At 39.5% G+C, this 23,083-nt stretch overlaps 1 protein-coding gene across 4 annotated transcripts in view; it reads right to left on the minus strand.

The window, feature by feature from the left end:
* The window catches only part of DMXL2 (Dmx like 2), a 162,644-nt gene extending 140,562 nt beyond the window's left edge, over positions 1 to 22,082 (minus strand). For 2 of the 4 annotated variants that reach the window (XM_067747048.1, XM_067747035.1), the window contains exon 1: positions 21,633 to 22,082. In XM_067747048.1, coding sequence (XP_067603149.1) covers positions 21,633 to 21,719 — 87 coding nt within the window. In that variant the 5' untranslated portion in view covers positions 21,720 to 22,082. The remainder of the gene's footprint in view (positions 1 to 21,632) is intronic. The other 2 variants (XM_067747046.1, XM_067747025.1) reach the window with 1 other exon arrangement.
* Between the last annotated feature and the right edge of the window lie 1,001 nt (positions 22,083 to 23,083).

Below are 23,083 nucleotides of genomic sequence, written 5' to 3' on the forward strand. Positions count from 1 at the left end.
ATGGCAGGCCACAGTTTTCCCTCACAGTCTTCTACTCTTCTTCTGTATTCTCATAATTCCCCATTGCTTAAGGTAATTTGTTCCTTGTACCATTTAAGTCTCAACAAATATTCACAGCGGGATGACTGTGGGGATTCAAGTCAACAAACATCTACTGAGCAGTTAGCGTGGACCAGGCACACAGGGCAGAATGTGATGGAAAAGAGGCAGGTCTCTCTCTACCACATGAAGTTTACATTTCGCCAGAGGACAGGGAGAGGTGGATGGTAAGTTTTTGTTTTTGTATTTTTTAATTTACAAAGAAGGCTTGAGATTCTCATTAAACATAGCAAACAAAAAAATAAAACAACAAAATACATCTATATCCACTCCCTCACAAAACCCCATTAAGTCGATTTTTTTTAAAAGCTAGAGGTGTACATAAGACAGACACCACAAAGAATACACTAAAATGAACGTGTGCATAACCACCACTTAAAAAAAGAATACACTATTTCCAGCAACCCAAAAGACCGTGTGTCCCTTCAAAAGGACATTTCTCTCCCGCAAGCAAAGTAGCACTGCCCTGACTTTTTTGGGAAATCACTCCCTTGCTTTTCTTTGTAGTTTTTCTACTTCTGCATGCATGCCTAAATAACATGGCTTAGTTTTGCCGGCCCTCTGAACTTTGTGTACGTGAAATCATACTGCATGTATTCTTTTATCTTGCTCTTTTCATGAACATTTGGTCAGAGGTTAATTCGTGACACATATAGCTGTGATTCATTCATTTTCATTACTTATTAATATTCCCTTGTATGTACCACAATGTATCCATTCTAATGTTCCTGGACTGTTTGCATATTATTAAAAGCAATGCTGCTCTAAGAAACAAACACAAATGCTGCTCTGAACATTCTTGTAGACATATCCTGCATATTATATGTATTTATCTAGAATATAGAGAGAGAAGAACTGATAGATCATAGAGAATATGTATCTTAAATTTTGGTATATAATGATAAAGCATTTTCCAAAGTAGCTGTATGAACTAATACTCCCACTAGCAGTGTGTAAGGATTCCCATTTATGGATATTCTTGCCATCACCAGATATGTCAAATTAATCTTTTGCAAATGTGGTAGGTATGCAATGGTACTTCCTGATTTCAACTTGCATTTCTGATTACTAATAAGGAAGAGCCTCTCTTTTCATATGTTTGCTAGTCATCTAGACTTTCTTTTTTGTGAAATGCCTGTTCAAGACTTTCATCCACTTCCTATTAAGTTCTCAGTTCTTTTCTTATTGATTTATAGATATTTTTATATTCTGGATACCAATCCTTTGTCAAATATATGTGATGCAATTATCTTTTCCAAGTCCATGGCCTGCATTTTCACTGTTCCTTATAATTAGATTCCAGTTATGCATTTTGGGCAGGAACATCATAGAAATATAGCCATGTTCTCACTGCATTTTACTAAGAGGCACATTTGTCTACCTGTCCCATCTCTGGTGATGTTAACTTTGATCGGTTGTTAAAGGTGGTATCTGACAAGTTTCTCCTCTATAAAGCTATTTTTTTCCTTTGTAATTAATAAGCATTTTGTGGGAAGCTATTTTGAGGTTATATAAATATCTTGTTACTTATCAAACTTTTACCCGCTAATATTAGCATCCATTAGATGATTCTTGCCTAATCAGTTATTACTATGATGGCTGCCAAATGGTAATTTTCTTCTTTTTTTTTTTTTTTTTTTGGCCTCACCACGCAGCTTGTGGGATGTTAGTTCCCCGACCAGGGATCAAACCCGGGCCCTGGGCAGTGAGAGCACAGAGTCCTAACCACTGGACCACCAGGGAAGTCCCCTCTTATTTTTTTTTAACTGAAGTATAGTTGATTTACAATGTTGTCTTAGTTTCTGGTGTACAGCAAAGTGATTTAGCTATACATATATTCTTTTTCATATTCTTTTCCATTAAAGTTTATTATAAGATATTAACTACAGTTCCCTATGCTATATATAGTAGGACCTTGCTGTTTATCTGTTTTGTATATAGTAGTGCATATATATTAATCCCAAACTCCTAATTTATCCCTCCCCCGGAGTTTTCTTATGCATTTTTGTACTTTTTATATTAAAGATCACGAGTTCTTACCTCATTCAAAGGGTGATAATCCACTACTATCACTTATTTTCATATTCCAACTGTCCCAGACTTGACCAGTAGGAACCCTTCAAGCTAGCCCTGTCTTCTTTTGACATGTTCTCGTCATTCTTTGAACAATTCCTTATTTTCTGGCATAAGAGATTCCAGGCTTATCTAGGCTTATCATCCAACCTAAAATCAGCTATTTCTCCAAGGAATGCTGTTTCTTTTTAGTGGAGAATGGTATTTAGAAACCAAGATCTTGATGCCAGCTATGTTTCTGCTACTGGAGTACCAACTGTGTCTAGGCCCTCTCAGCTGAGCAACTAGGAAACAGACATGTGTGCTCGTGCACTTGAATACACATGCATATGTGTGTGTGTGTGTGTGTGTGTAGACACCCACATACAGTTACAACTCTCCATTGAAAGGTTTAAAAGCAACGACATCCAGGACATGCATACCTCCCCACCATATCTATATACCTCTATACCTATACATCATTGCTCTCTACCTTTCTCACTCTCTAAATATATATATATATATATATACACAGATTCACACATTAAAAACACATAACATATACATATATGGATACACACACATACATATGAAGTCATACACATGCCTCTGGTCTGATTATATCCACCATTCATTCTAGCCTTCCTACAGTCCATATTTTGAACTCCCTTCTTCAATTATGAGAAACCTGGTTCACATCATAAATTAATTTATTTATCTATAATTGTGGTATATTTGGTGTTTTAAGAAATATTTTGCAACCTGAAGGTCATGAATAAATTTTCTATACTGTCTTCTAAAATCTTTATTGTTCTTTCACACCTAGATCTGTAATCTACCTGCAGTTAATTTTTATGTATGGGGTGAGCTAGAGGCCAAGTTTCATTTCTTTCCTATATAAATAAGAAAATGTCCCAGCACTACTGACTGAGAAGATCAACCATTCTATACTATTCTACCACGTCATCTTTGACATAAATCAAGCATCAGGTGGGACTTCCCTGGCAGTCCAGTGGTTAAGAGTGCGCTTCCACTCCATGGGGTGTGGGTTCGAGCCTTGATCAGGGAACTGAGATCCCACGTGCCACACAGTGTGGCCAAAAAAAAAAAATCAGGCATCAATAAATGTGTGAGTCTGTTTCTGGTGCTCTGTTTTGTTAGTTTGGTATATTTGTTCTCAGGCCACCACCACACTACCTTAATGACTACAACTTCTACAAGTCTTCAGCTGGTAGAAGTCCTCTCATCTTAATGTTCTTCAAGATAGCCTTATCTATTCTTGGCCCTATCTCTTTCCATACAATTAGGCATCATTCTGTCAAATTTCACAAATCCTCTTCAAGTTTTTGACTGGGAACACATCAAAGCTATAAATTAGCTTGGAAAGAATTGATATCTTTATACTAGTCCATAAACATGGTATTTATCTCCCTTTATTTAGGTTTCTCAATAAAGTTTTATTAATTCTGCCCACTGAAATCTTCTACATGTATTATTAGACTTATTGCTGGTCCTTGATATTTTTTGATATGAAAAATGGTATCATAGCTTTGATTCCAAGTAAAAACAACAATATCTCTCTCCCACTGAATGCAGCCATAAAACATGGACAGAATGCATGGAACAAATATTTTAAACTGAAAAGTAAATGGTAGTAGATGAACGAGGAAAGAACAGAATTTGAAATCCACTGTATTAGCAGAGAGTTTAAACTTAGGACGAAACCAAAACACACAAAAAAAAGACCTCCAGGAGAAGCCATTTATTTTTGGTTCAAAAAGTAGGAAAAGAGACTCTTAATTTTCAAAGACAGGGAGAGAAAATTCCCCATTTATCCTTTTTTTTTCTTTGCTTTTCTCCATTTTCTCACATCCCAGCCCCCAAGCAATCCCAGAGCTCCAATATAAAGAGCTATGAACCCAAGAGAGTGGGGGAAATCCCAGTTGCTTTTTTTTCTTTCTCTGTCCTACTGCTGCTTGGCACTGAACACAAATACAGTCACAGGAAGCACAGAGCAGGGTAACTAAAGTCTCAACTTTCCAGCCAGAGAACCACCAAGGGGAGCCCTAGCAAAACAGAAAGTACCACAGAAATCACAAAAAGGGAAGAGCTTGGAAGAACCACCCAATAAACTTTTTTATAAACTCCTGGGTGCATCCCCGGGCAGCACACGCACAGATCATACCTAAAACAGCAGCATAACCACCTTTGGGATCTGAACTACAGGAGATACCACTGCCCAGGTCTCATATTGGCCGCCTGTGGCATGTACACAGGTTATATCCAACTAGCACTGCAAGGCCTTTGAAAATGGAACTCACACTGAAACTACAACCTATAGAAGGCTGGTCAGAACTTTTGGCATGAACCCAAATAAGCTGATTGCCTGCTAAAACAAAATATCAACATTCTCCATAAACTTTACACAAGACCTAGAGTTGCATAACACAATATTTTAAACAGTCCAGGTAACAATGCAAAATTACTGAGCATAAAAAGAGCTAAGAAAATCTCAACTCACATGGGAAAAGACAATCAACAGACACAGACTTTGAAATTAACACACAAACATGTTAAAGTGACTACTATAAAAATGCCATAGAAATATAAATACCCTCAGATCAGTAATCTAAGCTTCCATATTAATCAATGAGAAAAAGAGCAAAACAAATTCAAAGCATGCAGAAGTCATGAAATAATAAAAATAAAAGGAGAAATCAAAGTGACAACAGGAAAACAGTATATAATGTGAACAAAATAAAAATCTGGTTCTTTGAAAAATTTCAGTAAAACTTACAAACCTCTAGAAAGACACACAGAAAGAGAGAAGACATAAATTACCAACACCAAAGAAAAAAGAAAAATTGGGACTTCCCTGGTGGCGTGGTGGTTAAGAATCCATCTGCCAATGCAGGGGACATGGTGGGTCCAAGCCCTGGTTCAGGAAGATCCCACATGCCATGGAGCAACTAAGCCCGTGCACCACAACTGAGCCTGTGCTCTAGAGCCTACGAGCCACAACTAGTGAGCATGCACAACACAACTACTGAAGCCCACATGCCCTAGAGGCCTCATGCCACAACTACTGAGCCCGTGTGCTGCAACTACTGAAGCCCACGGGCCTAGAGCCTGAGCTCCGCAACAAGAGAAGCCACGGCAATGAGAAGCCCGCGTGCTGCGACAAAGAGTAGTCCCCGCTCACCGCAACTAGAGAAAGCCCACATGCAGCAACGAAGACCCAATGCAGCCAAAAATAAATTAATTAATTAATGAAAAATAAAAAGATAACTTAAAAAATTTTTTTCTTTTAAAAAATAAAAAAAGAATAAAAGAAAATACCAGTACTAATCTTGCAAACATTAAAAAGATAATAAAATACTATAAACAACTCTATACACATAAATATGACAGTGAAATAGAAAAAAAAAAGACTAATTCCTCCAAAACCAGAAACTACAAAAACACACCCCAAATGAAATACATTACCTTAATAGTCCTTTAATTGTTAAAGAAATTGAATGTGTAGATAAAAGCCTAAAATTCTGTACAACTGAAACTAATATTGTAAATCAACTACAGCTCAATTTTTTAAAAAAAGACCTTCTGGGGCTCCCCTGGTGGCGCAGTGGTTGAGAGTCCGCCTGCCGATGCAGGGGACACGGATTCGTGCCCTGGTCCCACATGCCGCGGAGCGGCTGGGCCTGTGAACCATGGCCGCTGAGCCTGAACGTCCAGAGCCTGTGCTCTGCAACAGGAGAGGCCACAACAGTGAGAGGCTCACGTACCGCAAAAAAAAAAAAAAAAAAAACTTCTGAAACAAAAGTCAAAACCCAGATGATTTCACTGGAAAATCCTACTAAAATTTACAGAACGAAACCATTTCTACCTGATCCGTGACAGAAAATAGAAAAGGAAGGAATACTTAAAACTCATTTTATGAAACCAGCATTACAATAATACCAAAACCAAACAAAAACAATATGAGGGGAAAAGACGATGGATCAAGAATGAACATAGATGCAAAAACACTCAACAGAATATTAGCAAATCAAATCTAGCCCTATATAAAAAGGATAATGCACACCATAACTAAGTGGGGCTTATACCAGTAATACAAGGCTGATTTTATTTGCAAAAAATCAATCAATGTAATCTACCACACTAACAGTTTAAAGAAGAAAAACAATCACAAGACCATATCATGAAAAAAAAAACATTTGACAATATTCAAGATGACTTCATGATAAAAACTTCCAGCAAAAAGGAATATAAGGACATTTTTTCAATCTTATAAAGGGCAAACAAAACAAAATCTAGGACTAGTCAGTTCAGTAAGTACAATAGAGCAAATCAGACATGACTTAAGATAGGATTAGCAGGACTTCCCTGGTGGTCCAGTGGTAAAGAATCTGCCTTCCAATGCAGGGAACATGGTTTCAATCCCTGGTTGGGGAACTAAGATCCCACATGCCTCGGGGCAACTAAGCCCCAGCGCCACAACTACTGAGCCTCAACTAGAGAGCCTGCATGCCGCAAACTACAGAGCCTACACACTCTGGAGCCCACGTGCCACAACTAAAGAGAGAAAACCCACACGCCACAACTAGAGAGAAGCCCTGAGCTGCAACAAAAGATCCCGCATGTCTTAACGAAGATCCTGAGTGCCACAACTAAGACCTGAAGCAGCCAAACAAACAAACCAAAAAAAGAAAGGATTAACAAATGAATTAGAAAAAACCAATTAGAATTCTAAAAAGGATGAAAAGAAAATATAGTAGAGAGGATTTTAGACATAGAACTAAAGGGAGAAGATCTAATATATATACGTATATATATATATATTTTTTTTTGGTTGCATTGGGTCTCCGTTGCTGTGAGCAAGGGCTACTCTTCGTTGTGGTGTGTGGGCTTCTCATTGCAGGGCTTCTCTTGCTGTAGAGCAGGGGCTCTAGGCCTGCAGGCTTCAGTAGTTGCAGCACGTGGGCTCTAGGACATGCGGGCTTCAGTAATTGTGCTGCAGGAGCTCAGTAGTTGTGGCACATGGGCTTAGTTGTTCCATAGCAATGTGGGATCTTTCCGGACCAGGGCTCGAACCCGTGTCCCCTGCATTGGCAGGCGGATTCTCAACCACTGCACCACCAGAGAAGTCCTAATATATTTAATGTATTAGTCTCCTGAGGTCAATGGGGCAGAAACAATATTTGAAGAGCTATTAGCTGAAAATTTTCCAGATTTGATGAAATACATCAACTCACAAATTCAAAAATTTCAAAAGTCCCAAACAGGATTAAAAAGAAAAATAAAGGACACCAAGACACAACACAGTAAAACACCAGAAAGACAAGAAAAACCTTACAAGCAGCTAGAGGGAAAAAAATTAAAATACAACTTCTAAAGAAGCAACAAGCTGGCAGCTCACTTCTCAACACAAACAGTGGAGGCAAGAAGATAAAGGAGTGATATCTTCAAGATGCTGAAAAGAAAATACTGCCATCCTCAACCTATGCAACCTAAGCAAAAATGTCTTTCAAGAATGAAACACAAAGGGACTTCCCTGGTGGCCCAGTGGTTAAGAATCCGCCTTCCAATGCAGGGGATGCTGGTTCGATCCCTGGTCAGGGAACTAAGATCCCACATGCCATGGGGCAACTAAGCCGGCACACCACAATTAGAGAGCAGACACACACACAATGGAATATTACTCAGCCATAAAAAAAGAATGAAATAATGCCATTTGCAGCAACATGAATGGACCTAGAGATTATCATTATCTCTGATTATCATTATCTCTGATGTAAGTCAGAGAGAGAAACACAAATATCATATGATATCACTTATATGTGGAATCTAAAAAAAAAAAAGATACAAATGAACTTATTAACAAAACAGAAATAGACTCACAGACACAGAAAACAAACTTACGGTTACCAAGGGGGGAAGGGGAGGCAGGGATGAAGTAGAAATTTTGAATTAACAGATAAAATAAACAACAAGGACCTACTCTATAGCATAGGAAACTATACTCAATATCTTGTAATAACCTATAATGGAAAAGAATCTGAAAAAGAATATACATATATATGTATATGTATAACTGAATCACTTTGCTGTATACCTGAAACACTATAAATCAACTGTACTTCAATTTAAAAAAATTTTTAATAAATAAAAATTAAAAATAGCTTTGTGGTATGCAGGTAATGTAAGTCTTAAGAATATAATACTTACACCCTTAAATGTATATATTAGAAAAAGAGGCTGGAATGTTTATCTCAAATTAAGAAGAAAACAGCAAAACTAATCCAAATAAAGCAGAAAGAAGGAAATAATAAATCAAGAATAAGAGTTAATGAAATAGAAAATAAATATATAACAGAAAGAACTAGTAAAGTTAGAAGTGGGTTATTTTAAAAGATTAATTAGGTTGATAAACCTCTACTGAAGGAAAAGAGGAGCCACAAATAACCAATGATAGTAAAGAGAAAAGAAGCAATATAACAGATGCTGCAAACCTCAAAAAGATAGTAAGAGGTGGCTCTGAACAATTTTAAATTAATAAATTTGAATATCTACACAAAAGAATATATTCTTACAAAAATAACTACCCAAAACTCATTCAGGAAAAAAATACAGATAAGCATTCTGAAATCAAATAAGCCTCCTCCATGGGGCCTCCGTCCACTTTACCAAAATGGTAAGAGGGGCTATCTCTGGATTGGACAATTACAAATGATTTTATCTTTCTTCTACATTTTTCAAACTATCTACAAGGACATGTGTTACTTTTTAAATTTTAAGGGGAGAAAAAAGAACTTGGAGCCTTAGGTTCCAGTCCTTTTTTTTCCCTCTCTCATTGAAGTTATAGTTGATTTACAATATTATGTTAGTTTCAGGTGTAGAGCACAGCGATTCAGTATTTTAATGGAGTATAATTATAGATTATACTCCATCAAAAGTTATTACAAGATAATAGCTATAATTCCCTGTGTTTTACAATATATCCTTGTTGCTTACCTATTTTATATATAGTACTTTGTATCTCTTAATCCCATTCTTCTAATTTGCCCCTCCCTCCTTCCCTCTCCCCTTTGGTAACCACTAGTTTGTTTTCTATATCTGAGTCTGTTTCTGTTTTGCATATCATTTGTTTACATTAATTTTTAGATTCCACATATAAGTGATATACAGTATTTGTCTTTTTCTGACTTATCTCACTAAGCATAGTATTCTCTAGGTCCATCCACATTGCTACAAATGGCAGAATTTCATTCTTTTTTATGGTTGAGTACTATTCCATTGTGTAGATATGTATCACATCTTCTTTATCCATTCATCTGTTGATGGACACCTGGGTTGCTTCCATATCTTAGCTATTATAACTAGTGCTGCTATAAACATTGGGGTGCAGGTGTCTTTTCAACTTAGTGTTTTCATTTTTTCTGGACATATACTCAGAAGTGGAACTACTGGATCATATGGTAGTTCTATTTTTAGTTTTTTGAGGAACTGTTTTCCATAGTGGCTGCATCACCATTTACATTCCTACCAACAGTGTACAAGGGTTCCCTTTTCTCTACATACTCTCCAACATGTATTTGTAGACTTTTTGATGACAGCCATTCTGACAGGTGTGAGGTGATATCTTGTTGTTTTGATGTGCATTTCTCTAATAATTATCAATGTTGGGCATTTTTTTATACGCCTGTTAGCCATCTGTATGTCTTCTTTGGAAAAAAATGTCTATTCAGGTCTTCTGCCCATTTTTTTTATTAGGTTGTTTGTTTTTTTGATTTTTTTTTTTTTACCTATATATTTTGGAAACTATCCCCTTGTCAGTCATATCATTTGCAAATATTTTCCATTCCATAGGATGTCTTTTGGTTTTGTTGATGATTTCCTTTGCTGTGTAAAAGCTTTTAAGCTTAATTAGGTCCCATTTGTTTATTGGTTCCAGTCTTAATTCTGCCATAGGGTCTGCTGTGTAGCTTTGATTAAATTCTTTAATTCCTAGATCTAAAATTCCTATACTAGATCTAAATTGTAAAATATTTCATTTCATATACCAATTTAACATACAAGATGGATATTAATCCTTCCATTTCAAAAAAAATTGTGTTTCTATATATCAACCACATGCAACTGGCACTATTAAATACTACCAGAAAGAAGGGCTGTAATTCAACTACTTTACCAATTTAACTAGTTTATACCTTAAAACAACATACACCAACAGTGTACAACAGTGCATATTTAATAGCTGGTTTGCCTTAGAGAGTATGCACAATGCCTAGGCACTCAAGTATTTTTTGAATCAAGGATGACCAGGAAGTTAAGCTAAACAAAATTCTACTAGGAAAAGGAAACTTTCCTTCTTACTTTCTATATTTCAACATTGTTTGAATTATGAGTTTTTCACAATGTAGATATTATATTAATAATGTTAAAACAAAAAATTGAGTTCTTTATGGTTTTTGTTTGCTTTTTGATTTTAATGGCCAAATTGGGCTTTTGATTATATAAAATTTTTCTAGCATAAAATGACAGCCATGTTTAAATGTTCCATTTGTCTATGTATTAAAACATTCTTCTTTCTTCTTTGGCTGCACCCCACGGCTTTCCCAGACCAGGGACTGCACCCTCATCCTCGGCAGTGAAAGCACGGAGTCCTAACCACTGGACCACCAGGGAATTCCCAACATTCTTAAAATTACTTTCTAAAGAAAATCTTGCTTCTAATATGGTACTGGCACAAAAACAGAACCATAGATCGATGGAACAGGATAGAAAGCCCAGAGATAAACCCACGCACATATGGTCACCTTATCTTTGATAAAGGAGGCAGGAATGTACAGTGGAGAAAGGACAGCCTCTTCAATAAGTGGTGCTGGGAAAACTGGACAGGTCCATGTAAAAGTATGAGATTAGAACACTCCCTAACATCATACACAAAAATAAGCTCAAAATGGATTAAAGACCTAAATGTAAGGCCAGAAACTATCAAACTCTTAGAGGAAAATATAGGCAAGACACTCCATGACATAAATCACAGCAAGATCCTTTTTGACCCACCTCCTAGAAAAATGGAAATAAAAACAAAAATAAACAAATGGGACCTAATGAAACTTCAAACCTTTTGCACAGCAAACGAAACCATAAACAAGACCAAAAGACAACCTTCAGAATGGGAGAAAATATTTGCAAATGAAGCAACTGACAAAGGATTAATCTCCAAAATTTACAAGCAGCTCGTGCAGCTCAATAACAAAAAAACAAACAACCCAATCCAAAAATGGGCAGAAGACCTAAATAGACATTTCTCCAAAGAAGATATACAGATTGCCAACAAACACATGAAAGAATGCTCAACATCATTAATCATTAGAGAAATGCAAATCAAAACTACAATGAGATATCATCTCACACCGGTCAGAATGGCCATCATCAAAAAATCTAGAAACAATAAATGCTGGAGAGGGTGTGGAGAAAAGGAAACACTCTTGCACTGCTGGTGGGAATGTGAATTGGTTCAGCCACTATGGAGAACAGTATGGAGGTTCCTTAAAAAACTACAAATAGAACTACCATATGACCCAGCAATCCCACTACTGGGCATATACCCTGAGAAAACCAAAATTCAAAAAGAGTCATGTACCAAAATGTTCATTGCAGCTCTATTTACAATAGCCCAGAGATGGAAACAACCTAAGTGCCCATCATCTGATGAATGGATAAAGAAGATGTGGCACATATATACAATGGAATATTACTCAGCCATAAAAAGAAACGAAATTAAGCTATTTGTAATGAGGTGGATAGACCTAGAGTCTGTCATGCAGAGTGAAGTAAGTCAGAAAGAAGAAGACAAATACCGTATGCTAACACATACATATGGAATTTAAGAAAAAAAATGTCATGAAGAACCTAGGGGTAAGGCAGGAATAAAGACGCAGACCTCCTAGAGAACGGACTTGAGGTTATGGGGAGGGGGAAGGGTGAGCTGTGACAGGGCGAGAGAGAGTCATGGACATATACACACTAACAAACGTAGTAAGGTAGATAGCTAGTGGGAAGCAGCCGCATGGCACAGGGATATCGGCTCAGTGCTTTGTGACCGCCTGGAGGGGTGGGATAGGGAGGGGGGGAGGGAGGGAGACACAAGAGGGAAGAGATATGGGAACATATGTATATGTATAACTGATTCACTTTGTTATAAAGCAGAAACTAACACACCATTGTAAAGCAATTATACCCCAATAAAGATGTTAAAAAAAAAAAAAAGAATATTCCTTTGGCTGAGTTCAGTTTACCACCAGGTGGGGCAACCACCTCAATCTTGTCTTTGTCAGGCTCCTCAATTTTCAATTCCAGGCCCAGCTCAGCTATTTTTTAAAATCTGTAACTCTTAAAATAAAAAATCTCTACAAGGCTTCCATGGTGGCACAGTGGTTGAGAATCTGCCTGCCAATGCAGGGAGCACAGGTTCGAGCCCTGGTCTGGGAAGATTCCACATGCCCGTGAGCCACAACTACCGAGCCTGCGCGTCTGGAGCCTGTGCTCTACAACAAGAGAGGCCGCGACAGTGGGAGGGCCGCGCACCGCAAGGAAGAGCGGCCCCTGCTCTCCACAACTAGAGAAAGCTCTCGCACAGAAATGAAGACCCAACACAGCCAAAAATAAATAAATAAATAAATAAATAATTTTAAAAAAATCTCTACAGTCCAGGTATTAGGTTAATCTCTAATTTTTTATGTATTAAAGTCTTTCAAAAGCAAAATTGTGAAAATTTTAGAACTGCTTAATAAGCACATAATTTGTCAATTCCTCTCAGTACATTAATATGCATCCTTAGATTAAACCAGACCAGCTAAGCTTTATACCTGGATTGTATTCTCTTAGCTCTCCCTGCCTCCATCCTATAAAATTCATTTATCTAAATATGGCCTAATGCCATTGACCTATATCAAAAAGTATTGTAAAAAATAGCCTTATAAAAGTGGTCACCATATTTACTCTAAGGATGTTGTATATTACACTAAGCGCCGTTTCTATTTACTAATTTATTGGGTACTATTTTGTACCCAATAAATTTTTGTTCTAGGTGCTAATGAAATAGCAGTAAAGGGTATTGAAGGCACTCAGGTCTTTTCTCTGAGTGAAAAAAGAAGTCATTTGAAAATTTTGAACAAGAGACTAATAAGATCCGATTTATACAGTAACAGGATCATTCCACTATTATGTTGAAAATAAACTGAAGAAGTATAAGACTAAAGGCAGAGAAGGCAAGGAGACCTGTTAAGAGCCTATTGCCATAATCTTGGAAAGAGATGATGGTGCCCTGGACCAGGGTGGTAGCAGCACAGGTGATAAGTAGACAGATTCTGGATGCATTTTGAAGGTATAGCCAACAGAAGTTGCCAACATTAGATCTGGGGTGTAAATGAAAGAAAACAGTGAAAAATTCCAAGGGAACTGGAAAAAAAAAAAAGGAAGGTAGCCATTTACTGCTTTAGAGAAGGCTGGAGGAAGAGAGTGTTATGAGACAGCTATTAGACATTCAAAAGGGAGATGTCAAAGAAAAGCTGGATACAGAAATCTGAAATCAGGTTGAGAAGGAGTACTTAAGGGAAGTAAAGGACAACCAGCAGAGCTAAGTAAAGAAACTATTTCAATGAGGAAGAAAAAGCAATTTTACAAGACAGAAAAGGAGAAACTGTTAGAGCAATGTGCTTGAGTAGATAAGAGGGGATGGGACCTGGGATATTAACTGGGGTTTCTCACAACTGCAGCAGTATTGACATTTTAGGCTGAGTAATTCTTCACTGTGGGGAGCTGTCTTGCACATAAGAGGATGTTTATCAGGGTCTCTGGCCTCTGCCCACTAGATGCTAGTCCTTCCCTACAACCTTGTCAACAATCAAAAATGTCTCCAGACACTGCCAAACGTCCCAGGGGGCAAAATCACTCCCAATTTAAGATCATCGGTACCAATGGAGGAACTGGCCTTTCCTGGAAACACTGACAATTCATCCATATAAAAGATGCTATGGTTACAGTACATGAGAGTAATTTTAATATCTCCTTCTGATTAGATCCTCCTAAGTACAGATACAGTCAAGGCCAGAGAAGACATGAGGAAGGTGCCAGCATATAACAAAACCGAAGTCATTACTCCTAGGAAGATGTCAGCATTTTGTTATTGAAATGCAGAGACCATATAAGCTATGTGTGTCTTTGAACTTAGTCTAAGCCAAAACTTTTATGTTTTGGGGGAGAGGGGGTCCAATCTATGCTGCCTTGCATAATGCCCATATAGTTTCAGGTTTCCTGGGTTTCTTCTAAAATCACAAGAGGAAAACGTCATGACGTAGTATGAATTAAATTAAATATCATTCCTGAGAAGGCTCAATTTTTAGAGGAATAGCCCAAAAGGAACACATCTCCAATGATAATCTAAGAGGATGATATTTGTGCCTTTCAAATCACCCCACCAAATTATCATGTAGTGTTTAAAGGAGTCTGGTTCTATTCAGTGACCCCTTTATAGCTAGTGACTTCTCCATCAAAGAGATATAAGCTAACCATATTTTTAGGTGTTTAGGATGGAGGCAAAGGGGAGCATTAAAGGAGCCTTTAGCAATCATGAAATGAGAAGGTTTGAGAATAAAAGCACAGTCAATTGGTTTCACATATTATACGTCAAGTGCCAGGGTTACATGAGCTATCTCTAAGAGCAAGAAAATACAGTCACACCACCTGTGAAAGTTGCACCTGCCTCCCTGCTTCCTCAATAACAAGTCCTATCCTGTTATATCACAAATTAGGGATCCAGAGCAAAAATAAAATGAAAAAAGGATACTACAAACTCAAAAAGATTGAAAACCCTAAAACTCCTATTAAAATATTTAGTTTCCAAACTTGTTTAAAAAATAAGCCACAAAAAAATAAGCTAGAAGAGCCTTACTTGAATCTGAATTACAGATATTCTCTATTATTATCCCCTTTTAAACACTGCCTTCCTTTCTATCACAGAAGGAAATTAAATTGGTCAGGCACGACTTGTTTTTCCACTGCACCATTACTGTTGTAACCCAACATCCTATACTCTTTTTGATGATTAAATACTGAGACTCTGGGCTTCCCTGGTGGCACAGTGGTTGAGAGTCCGCCTGCTGATGCAGGGGACGCGGGTTCGTGCCGCGGAGCGGCTGGGCCCATGAGCCATGGCCACTGAACCTGCGCGTCCGGAGCCTGTACTCCGCAACGGGAGAGGCCACAGCAGGGAGAGGCCCGTGTACTGCAAAAAAAAAAAAAAAAATACTGAGACTCTGATTTATTCTAAAAGTTTCTCAAGATCCAAATTAAGATACTGATTATAATTTCTTCTTTTAATTGAAGTATTTACATATTTACAATGTTGTGTTAGTTTTAAGTGTACAGTTAGTTTCAAGTGATTCAGTTATACATATGTATGTATATATTCTTTTTCAGATTCTTTTCCATTATAGGTTATTACACGATATTGAGTATAGTTCCCTGTGCTCTACAGTAGGTCCTTGTTGTTTACTTATTTTATATATAGTCGTGTGTATGTTAATCCCAAACTCCTCATTTTTCTCCCCCCATCCCCACTATCCCCTTTGATAACCATAAGTTTGTTTTCTATGTCTGTGAGTCTATATCTGTTTTGCAAATAAGTTCGTTTGTATCAATTTTTTAGATAATTTCTAAAGTCATCCTTCAAATACTCAAAAAGCTAAGAACAGAAAGTAAAGGAGTAAATCTATTTAGTGGGTGGTTGAATACCATCACCCTGGCCCATCTCCCACTCTGCACTGTACTCTGACAGTACCATCTACCAGATACTGAGGATACAATCATAAACAAGAGCCTCCTTCTCGACTGTGAGCCCGAAGAAGAACCACTACTTCACAAAGGCTCTGCATGGCTTAATCCCTGAGGATAAAGGAAGTCAGGCTCCCTGACTGTAGAGTCTGACCAACAGTCTTGTACATACATACAAGTGGCAGGGCACAGAGGCGCTAGACCTATATCCTCACCACAATCACTTTACGTTTCTGGTCCATCTTCTCTTTGCCCCTTGGAAATCTCTAGAGAGGTCTGTATAAATGCCATCCAAGGTCTGAATAGTTAAAGAGAACCTAATTTAAGAACCTCATTTTACAGATGAAAAACCTAAAAAGTTTCAGCAATTTGGCCAATGTCATATAAGTAGTTGGTCTCTGACTTCCCATTTCTGAGAAGGCATTATTTGGGGTTATACCGGAGTTTCAGGGTAGCTGCTAGGAGTCTTCTCACTCTAGAAGGCAGGCTAATTAACAATCTACCTAGGGACATAAGTAAAAACTTATAGAACCTCATATTCACCTACAGGCTGACAGCAAACACAAGGCCACAAACTCTAAAAGATATCAATTTAAATAAACAGGAAGCTACTCTCCAAGAATAAATGGGCCAATTTCTCTTGGGAAACAAGCTCGTTCTAAATTCTTGACTTCTGTCCTTCCCTTTATTCTCAGCATAGGCTGTCAATAGGTAAAGTCATTATACCTATTGATAACTAGCCAGTACAAAAGCATTTTTCTGTCCAACTCTCCAATTCCCCTGGCCAAAAGTGATCTCTTATTCCTTCTGAATTCCCACAAGAATTTAAGTGCCTCACAATACCACACAGCTGACCTGCTGTGGTTAAGTATACATCTTAACTCCCCTAGTAGATAGATTACCAGCTTCCTAAGCTTTTTTAATAAACTCCCTGAAATCTGGACTATTTTTTTTGTTCTTTTTTATTATTTTTTTTAATCTCCACAGAGCCACACACATGCACGTGTTCAGCAAACATTTGTAAATGTATAAACAAGCTGATTATTTTCAAAGTTCGGTGCTGCCATAATTCTAGGACTAGAATGCTATTATGCTACAGTAGAATAAAAATATATCTAAATGCCAAAAAAAGGTCATATATGACATATATAACATGTAACATAACATTATCTTCTAACTTTTAAATAAATGTTTTTTCATTCATTTCATTCACTACTAGAAAAAACAAAAACAAAAGTCAAGAATGTCAGAATACAAATATATTTTCCTAAAAAGCTAAGGGTAATGTTTGCAAATCGTATTTTTCAAAATTCTAACAGTATTCGCTACTTAATAAAGAAGGCCTATGGGGTGTTTTTAAAGTCCTGTGTTTTGTTTTGTTTTTTTAATCACTTTTGTGAAGGAACAGTCACCCAATAATGTATCCTTTATATCACACCACTCCTTGGCTTTTGTTGTTCTTACCATCTAGAAATGCCTAATACTACTCTGTCTTTCCAAGTGTCAATCTTTCATGAAATCTTTTATCTTCCCAACTACATGTGATCTCTTTCACCTGACTTACATTGTAATTATGTACATCATTTTTTATCTCTGCCAGTATATTATAAGCCCCCTGAAAGTGGAAATGACTTACTAATTTTTGTAAACTTTTTTCATCAATGTATTGAATTCATATCAGAATGGAGTAACATCAACTGCCCCTATATGTCTGAAAATACAGTCTGTACTCCTTAGGTGAAAAAAATATTTTAATTATATTAATAATCATCATGTACCATCACTATTTTAATTAATATTCTAATGCTTACAGAAAAGTAAAATAAAAAAAAACTAAGGACTATTTTCAGAAAGTAATAAACAACATAAATAAGGAGAAATTTAAACTATCTGTTGCAATAAGCCTTAAAACAGCCACTTACCTGTAAGAAGGTAGTTGGAAATGTATCGATGGCAAAATAAACTACAACAAAGCTCATACATCAACCTTTGGACTACCTGGGACCTGACTTATTACAGGATAACAATATTTCCCAGGACTTAGATCTTATATTGAAAAGAACAGAATGATCAAAAGGTGATATTTATACAAGTGTATTTATAAAATTACAATTGAGTGTTTTAAAAAACTCCTAACTGCCAAAACACAAGTAAAAACCATCACAGCCCACATGCTAGCACTAAAGTATTCATCACTGGGTTTGTCCACTACCAACTGCATCACCATGTCAACACAGTAGAGATCGTGCCCTGACAACATAACCAAGCAGACATTCACTGCCCAGCCGATCACACCACCACCACCCACCACCTCCCATGCACAGTGCAATATATATATAACAGATGGTTTTTCAATTACAATGTCATGAACACTTCAAAATTCTTTTAGAACAATTCCTTTTCAAAAGCTTTGCTTATATTGGGGCTTCCCTGGTGGCACAGTGGTTGAGAGTCCGCCTGCCGATGCAGGGGACACGGGTTCGTGCCCTGGTCCGGGAAGATCCCACATGCCGCGGAGCGGCTGGGCCCGTGAGCCATGGCCGCTGAGCCTGCGCGTCCGGAGCCTGTGCTCCGCAACGGGAGAGGCCACAGCAGTGAGAGGCCCGCGTACCGAAAAATTAAAAAAAAAAAAAAACTTTGCTTATAGACTCTGAAATAAATGATCTGCCCTATTTTGAAAAGGTCCTCAGGTTACCACTGGCTAGCTCCAAGACAGTCTTACCTTCTACACTGGCCATGTCTAGACCCTCCCCACATATACACACCCTTCAGAGCAAGAACTCTGACAGGAAAGAAACATGCTACAGAGAAAAGCCCACCAGATGAGAAGTCACAAGACCTCCATTCCAGTCCCGGCTGGTCCCCTTGTTAGTCATCTGACCCAGAACTAAAGTTTTTTCATCTGATTGCTATACAAATCAAATGGCATGCTCTACATAAAGGAGTTTTACCTTTTCTTTTAATTTCATTTTTACTATACTAACACAGGCATTGAAATAATTGTTAGCTGATTCCTGAGTACTTGAAAACAGCTTGTTCTCATTTTTTCAAGCAACTCTGTTCTTCATAGAGTCCAAAAGGTCATTTCTAGTTCAAGGCAAAATTATAACTGGATCAGTGTATTCAAAACTAAGATATTGGGACTTCCCTGGTGGTCCAGTGGGTAACACTCCATGCTCCCAATGCAGGGGGCCAGGGTTTGATCCCCGGTCGGGGAACTAGATCCCACATGCATGCCACAACTAAGAGTTCACATGCCGCAACTAAGAAGCCTACATGCCGCATCTAAAGATCCCACATGCCGCAACTAAGACCAGGCACAACCAAAATAAATAAATAAATATATTTTTAAAAACTAAGATATTAAAATGAAATGGTGTGCAACATGGGTGTGTAAATGCCAAAGGGCCAAAATAATCAGTGTCACAGGCAGGCATCCTAAACCAGGTAAATTTTGAGTCATTTTTTGGGAAAACAAAACGCAAGAATTCTCTTGTTGCAACATAAAAATGTAGGCTAGAGTGAGAAGATTGGTATGTCTACAGCAGAGGGGCCAAGGTGAGGAGTATATATAATCAAATGTAAAGTCAAAGATGGCAGAAGAATATCTGACAAATTTAAATTTCACACCACAGCTCTTAGAAACAACTACATACTCTTGAGCCAAGAATGATATGGTGAAATGCTATTTGAAGATTATTATACCAGCAGCTGTGTGGAGGATGAATTGAAGTGATCAGAGATGTCAGGAAACCAGTTTGGAAGTTTTTAATATTAAGTAATACAAATAAGGTTCTACAATAATCTGGTAACTAAGGACATGAAAAGGGGTAAATCTGGTAGTCACTGCAGAGAGTCAGCTAGATTTGGTGACAGGTTGAAAGAGGGAGGTGGAAAAAGATTTGAAAATGATTCCAAGGACCTGGTCATGAGCAGCCTACAGCATAACCACACCTGTGCAGCACTAATGGTTCTGGCATTGGCTTTTCCAGACTGCACCTGAACCTGTTTAGCCCTATATACCAGCCTCACAATGAGACACCACTCTACCTTAGATGGAAACAGAAAACTACCACGACCATAATAGTGTGGAGATACCCCATAAGCCAAGAGTCCAGATTCATTTCTTGATGGAGAAAGCCTGGGGAACTTCCTCCCCACATACACAACTAGAGGAGAGGGAAATTTCTTCTCTCTATGCCCCCCAAATTGTCTACACACTTGAAGCGCAAGCTCAACACTATATGGTCTTTCAGGTCACAAGTACACAAAACACAGATGACACCATTGGTAGGGATAGGTGTAACAATATAAGTCAGGCAAATTATATTTTTTAAGGGTTCATTCTAAACTGGTACAAAGCCAAGTTGATTACATTTAAAATTAAAATGGCCAGAAAACAATCTTATGGGGTTATTTCTAATGTATCACAATGTTAGATAAACTCTGCTCCTGAATGCACTGTGCTACATAATGATTCTGCAGTTTTGCAGAAGCTTTTCTTATTTCTGCAGCTTTAAAAACATGCTACTGGAAAGCAGACATCAGATCAGAGTGTTTCCCTTGTCTAAAAACATACCGTTATGCTATTTCCAATTTCATCAAAGAGAATGATTATTAACAACAATGTGTATTTAATCGAGGTCTAATTGTCTACAGTTCCTTCCAAGGAGGACCATGTCTAAATTTAACACAAAAAAGAAACTCATGTTAATCCATGGGAGTCTCTCTGTGGGTAAATGAAGCTCTAGAGCTTGGTTTGAATTGGCTATACTAACAACATTCCATTCTCAAAAGGATTAATCCATCCAAGCTCCTTGAGAAACATGTCTATTTCATCCAGATTTTTAAGAGGTTCTAACACATTATCGTTTACATACACTTTAATCTCACAAACAGGAAAAACACTGTCATAAAATTTTCACATTGCCCTATCTTTGAAACAAACCAACCAGCCTACCTTGCAAACGGATTAAAATATTATCTAGGGAGGTTACCAAACCGTGATCTCGTCATAAATAAGAGCTCTCCAGACCGCTGTCACTCTAATTATTCTATTCTAAATTTCTCGGGGGCAGAGAATGAATTTTTCCATTTTCTTGTTGGAATTAAGGTTCTGCATATCAGGAGGTACGGAGGGTTGGGCTTAAAGCCACCGGCTCCAGCGGCTCCTCAATGTCCTAACACAACGGGCAGGGGGAGCCAGACGCAGCATCGCCTCCACGCTCCGCGAGGAGACAAGACCGAGTCTCTGCGCCTCCAAACCCAGAGCAGGTGCGAAACGGACGCAGGTGCGAAACGGACGCTCTGGGCTTTCAGCGGTTTCACCTTCCTCCACCACAGACCCGGGGCCATCCTAGGAGACGAACCGTCTGGTGCAGTCACCCCCGGGGCCCGTTTGCTGAGGGCGGACAGGGCGGTGGATTCCTCAACCTTTCCCCTGACTGGCAATTTCCTACAGCAGCCGCAGGAATCACAGTCCCACGGCCCGCCCCGCTAAATTGGGGTGCAAAGGGGACTCGGGTGGGGCCTACCAACACCTCGCAGCCTCCCGGGGAGGCGTGGGCCGCGGACAGGGTGTCTTGGCCCCCGCGTAGAGACTGCGGTCTCTCCCCCTCGGGCTCCCGGACACCGCTCACCGTGAAGGGGACATCTTCGACGCTGCCCACGGAATAGCAGTTGTCTCCAGGGTTGACAGCTCCGGTGAGGACCTGATGTAGATGCATCTCCAGAGCCCCGGCTGGCCAGGCGAACGCACTAGAAGACTGAACGAGCCCCGCTCCCGGCCCTCCTCCGCCCGCGAGAGCGCTTCCCGCTCCGCCTCCCTCGGGACCCACCCCGCCGCGGCTCGGGCTTAAGGCCTCGCCCCCCTTTTGCCTTCCCCCAGCCTGGTCCCAACCATGGGAGCTCCTCGACCGCCACCGCCGCCGCCGCCGCCGCTGCCGCCGCCCGGATCGCCTCTCGGCTGCGGAAGTGCCCGGATGCTCCCACTGCCTGCTGCACCGGCGCACAAATGCGGGAGGAGGGCAAGGGTGCTTGTGAAGTGGGGAGGGCGGAGGGGGAGGGGCTGGGGAGCGCGCGGCCGGGCGCGTGCTGGAAGGGACGCTCCACCCGAGGGAGATGGGCGGCGCGCGCGTCCACCCTGGGGGCAGCGCCAGTCGACTGGAAGGGTAAATCCCTCCTTCCGCTGCTAAACCCTTAGCTCAGTCCTCCCCCGCCCCGCGTTTGCGCGTGCGCGCGCAGAGGTTTCCAGGGCAATTGCGCGCGCCGCGCGCATCCTTGTCCCGGGATTGCGCGCGCAGAGGTGCGGGAATTCCCTTGGAGCCTCCAGGCTGCGGCGCTGGGGGCGGTCGTGGGGGTGGCCGCACGGCGGAGCGGAGGTCGCTCCGGGCCAAGCCGCAGTCCCTCTCCGGAGAAGCACCGCGAGTATGCTTCGATGAGTCTTTAATCCATTACCAAGTACACTGCATGATGGTCAGTGCAGTTGACTTCAGGAGGACACCCGTCAGCGGAAAATTCACCTCGGGAAATCTTAGATCCCTTAGGGCTTTTTTCAAGTACAGTGCATAAGATATTTTACTTTATGTAAACAATAAAAACATCTTGCAACTGTGTAGAGAAGCCGTACTCCCCTAACAGCAAATTATTTTGTTCCCACCTTTTGTAACGGTTGTTCTAGACAGCGAAAGGGCCCCTGGAATGAGTGACTCCTCTAGGCTCTTTTTTCATGCGCGATGTTATGGATTCTTGCAGAATCGCCTGAATTTTCCAGACTGTTAACCTTTGATACAGGGATCAGATCCATGCTCCAGTTCAATTCGTCACAAGGCTTTAAGCCTATACTGTGTGTGATTAAGTCACTGGGGCAAGGAAGTAGAAGGGACTAAGTTACAACTATCTATAAAAACAGGCAGAACGCAAAAAGTGTTACGATTGAGACACAAAAGTCTATGCACCACAGAAGAGGAAGAATACTTTTGACTAAGGGGATGGGTAAAGTGTTATGGAGAAACTGACATAAACGCTGCATTCAAATAGAGAAAATAGCCTAAGCTAAGGCTTAGAAGTGTAAAATGACAGGATGTGTTAG

This window comes from Pseudorca crassidens, chromosome 1 (genome assembly GCF_039906515.1).
Source record: "Pseudorca crassidens isolate mPseCra1 chromosome 1, mPseCra1.hap1, whole genome shotgun sequence".
In the NCBI taxonomy this organism is placed as follows: Eukaryota; Metazoa; Chordata; class Mammalia; order Artiodactyla; family Delphinidae; genus Pseudorca; species Pseudorca crassidens.